The sequence below is a fragment of the Monopterus albus genome, unplaced genomic scaffold (genome assembly GCF_001952655.1).
Source record: "Monopterus albus unplaced genomic scaffold, M_albus_1.0 scaffold50.1, whole genome shotgun sequence".
NCBI lineage: Eukaryota > Metazoa > Chordata > Actinopteri > Synbranchiformes > Synbranchidae > Monopterus > Monopterus albus.
This window is the reverse complement of record NW_018127930.1, coordinates 1844432-1848225: the sequence shown is the minus strand read 5'-3', so window position 1 is coordinate 1848225 and position 3794 is coordinate 1844432. Positions and strand designations below refer to the sequence as shown.

General features: G+C 41.6%; 1 protein-coding gene across 1 annotated transcript in view; it reads right to left on the bottom strand.

The window, feature by feature from the left end:
* The window catches only part of fpgs (folylpolyglutamate synthase), a 14497-nt gene that overhangs the window by 7072 nt on the left and 3631 nt on the right, over positions 1-3794 (bottom strand). The window contains exons 2-6 of the mRNA XM_020600996.1: positions 2709-2837; positions 2529-2582; positions 2109-2173; positions 977-1091; positions 429-506 (exon numbers count right to left, since the gene is read on the bottom strand). Coding sequence (XP_020456652.1) covers positions 429-506; positions 977-1091; positions 2109-2173; positions 2529-2582; positions 2709-2837 — 441 coding nt within the window. The remainder of the gene's footprint in view (positions 1-428; positions 507-976; positions 1092-2108; positions 2174-2528; positions 2583-2708; positions 2838-3794) is intronic.

Genomic DNA, 3794 nt, shown 5'->3' with positions numbered 1-3794 from the left:
GTCGGGGGGCGCTCCCCCCCCCCCCCCCCCCCCAAAAGCCAGATATCTCAACAACTACAGGCCAGGTTGCCATGAAATTTTGAGGGCACCCATGCCTCTCAGAGGATGAAACATTACAATTTGACAATCTATAAGTGTACATAAGCGTTGAAAATGGGTCAAGAAAAATATTTTAAAAAAGAAAAACATTCTATATCTCACAATTCATCTTCAAATCCATGGGACATACGTGCAAAATGGTGAGTCCAGAGCTTCAGTTATGTATACCCAACCATGCATGGATGGACACACTGAGTCATACTCCTATGTCATACTTCCAATCCCATCACACAACAGGCTTATGTACATCTTCCTTCAGTGCTATTTTGCCTGGCAGAGGAAACATTTGCTGGCTGCTGTTAAAGGGGAGCACAAGCTGCTGAGCATACTTTTTCCTGAAGAAACACATGGAAGGCCAAGATGGTGAGGAAACGGAAGTATGCGGGCATCGTCCCTCTATGGGCGTCCTGAGGAAGTCAAAGAGAAAAACAAAACGACTAGTTTTCAGAGTGAACCGTTTTCTCAAATGTCCTATTTCATGTCACAGTGCATAGAGTGACTTATCAAGGTTCTTTGACATAGTCTCCAATTGGTCTGACATTTAAAGAGTCACACAGCACAATGAATGCTAGTAACTCGACCAAAGAACAGTTGCATGAGGGTCATGGTCATCTTCATGTGAGGGGTCCCATTGTGCACTGGACTCAATTACAAACTGTGACACTGATAAATCACTGTTGAGGCTGAGAATACAATAAGGCAGACCAATTAGGCTGATGTGCCTCAAAAATCATCGCTTGGAATGCCTGCTGTTATTATGATTAAAGGTTAATTCATTGAATCATTTCACTAAGTGACATGAAGTGAATGAGTCGCCAGCCCCTGACACGGGGCTGTGCTTTAAGGAGATACACCTCAGCCCTGCTACATAACCTACCTTAGTTTCATCTAGCCGTCCATAAACCTGCCAGAAATATTTAGTGAAAAGCTCTTTTCTGATCGGCTGTCCGTTGATTCGAATCCTCTCTCTGACTTGTACCAGGTGTGGGGAGCTGCAACCAAAAAGGAAAAATAAGTGGGTTTAGTCACTTCTCGTTGGCTGTCGTATCAGTTTACAAATAATTACCATGCTGAAGTGCATAAATATAAAGGTTAACCATGTCATCTTCCTCTTTTAATTAGTAATTTATACATTTACTTGCAGGTCAAAGAAAAGACTGAGAAGTGCTGTAATGTTGCACAGAAGAAACTAAATGTGGAGAATACCAAACAATTTAAAGACTGTCATTTGATTACTGAGGCAAAACTATGACAAAACTAATAATAATGGTAATACAACTAAGAGCAATAGGCTACATTACAGTGATACTAGTTTTTCTTTTTTATATATTCCCCATATGTTATCATTTACTTGTTTTCCTGTGCTTGTCACTGCCTCATCAAAATGGAGTGCAGATGATGATTACATCTTAATTTACAGGTCATTAGATTAAGATGAAAAAGAGTCTGAGCTTGTTCATCAGCAGCTGAATCTAAAGCCTTGAGGGACAGTAACTAACTGCAGCGGTTTAAAGGTTTTATAGTCTCATTCAGCAACTGTGTCTCCAAACTCAGGTTTTGGATTTGGAGCGCTCATCCCTCTCCATCAAACAGTGTAAAGACATTCAGCAGTTTTACCTGTAAAATCCTGTGCGGAACCCATAACTTCTCAAAATCTGCTCAGTGAAGGCACATGTTGACCCCTGAAAGACAAACACACTTAGATACCACACTCCAACAGCTGTTACAGTAATTTGTTCCTTTGTCAGTGAATGAACGCTTGTTTGAATCATGTCTGCATGCCCTTCTGTCGGTGTATGATGGGAGCTTACAGCTCAGTGTGGAAAAGGGCCAGCTATCTTTGCTCGTTCATCAGCAGCTGAATCTAAAGCCTTGAGGGACAGTAACTAACTGCAGTGGTTTAAAGGTTTTATAGTCTCATTTAGCAACTGTGTCTCCAAACTCAGGTTTTGGATTTGGAGCGCTCATCCCTCTCCATCAAACAGTGTAAAGACATTCAGCAGTTTTACCTGTAAAATCCTGTGCGGAACCCATAACTTCTCAAAATCTGCTCAGTGAAGGCACATGTTGACCCCTGAAAGACAAACACACTTAGATACCACACTCCAACAGCTGTTACAGTAATTTGTTCCTTTGTCAGTGAATGAACGCTTGTTTGAATCATGTCTGCATGCCCTTCTGTCGGTGTATGATGGGAGCTTACAGCTCAGTGTGGAAAAGGGCCAGTTATCTTTGCTCTAAATGTAAACAAAAAAGGTTAAACAACTTAAAACAAAACTAGAACATGTTTTGACTCATAAAAACTTTCTATGACTCCAACAGTATAAACAAAAACCACCAGTTTTACAGTAAATCACACATTTGTTCAATTTATATGGTCAAAAAGTTACTGACAAGCACGTACACAAGCATGCGTCTGGTCAGCTCACCTTGCCTTTTGTTCCTGTCACATGAATGATATTGAGACGATCTAGTTCCTCCACCTTTGAAACACAGGTGTCAGATAAGACTAAAGAAAATAAATTACCATCCTGTCAGTCAATAGCCCTCTTTGTAATCCTTCAAGAAATCACACTAATGTGACAAACGTGCCCTGTGAACTGACTCACTGTGACACCGGCTCGCTCCAAAAAGCCTCTCATGGCCTGGAGCTGCTGCTGAGGGTGGCCGCGCTCTCTTCTAACCTGCTCCAGAGCACTGGCATTGGTCTGTAGGGTGTTGAGGGTGCAAATGGCATCCTGTGGCAAAAGCAAAGAGAGAAATGTTTACAGCAACAGTATGCTCGGAAAATGAACTACAACAATCTACACAGCGCAGGAAAGAAGATCTGACCTGTCAGGCTTCAGATAAAACACAAGCAAGCTCTTATGTTACATGCAGAGTGAGTGCAACAGTGGTAAATGGTTTTACACAGTGCTTTGCTATGCAAGGAAGCACACTTTACACCATTAACGCATTCACATATTGGCGATATCACCAGGGGCAACTTGGGGCTCAGTGTCTTGCCCATGGACACGTCGACATGTACACTGGAGCGGCCGGGGATCAAACTGCTGGGTTCTTCTCAAAACTGTGCAAGTCTAAGCTATTGTGCAAAGCGCATTCATTTGCTGGGTAAATCAACAAGTGCTATGATTCTAGGTCTTACTGTGCTGCTTTCAGTGCATCCTCTTCTAGAATGGTGCTCTAGCCTGAGCTATGGCACTGGGGCTTGTGAAGTGTATCAAGCCTCGACTACACAACTTCTACAAAGGCACTGAAATGTGCTAGTGTGCACTCCATTATATTTGAAAATAAGACTAACATTATTGTTGTAGGCTATATAACCTAGTATAATAGTGCATTTTATTTGTTACAGGTACTTAAACCGGAACAAACATTGGGGATTGTTAACACTAAAATATAACCCACAATAGTGAAATAAAGGTATTGTGAGGCCACGTATGCTTCTCAGTATTAAAATATTAGTTGTAATCACTTTCTGGAAAAGCGATGTTGGTCTTCAGTTCTTGTTACCATTGCTAACTCTAAGAGATGAGACAGTCCAAGTAACTTCAAAACAGTGCTGATTTATTCAAAGGATCACAGGTAAAATTAACATTACACGCTCAGGTATCTTGCACCTCCAAACTGCATGCAGGCAGATGTAAGATGAAAAGACCCTGAACCCACCAGGCCTATACATTATATCCCTT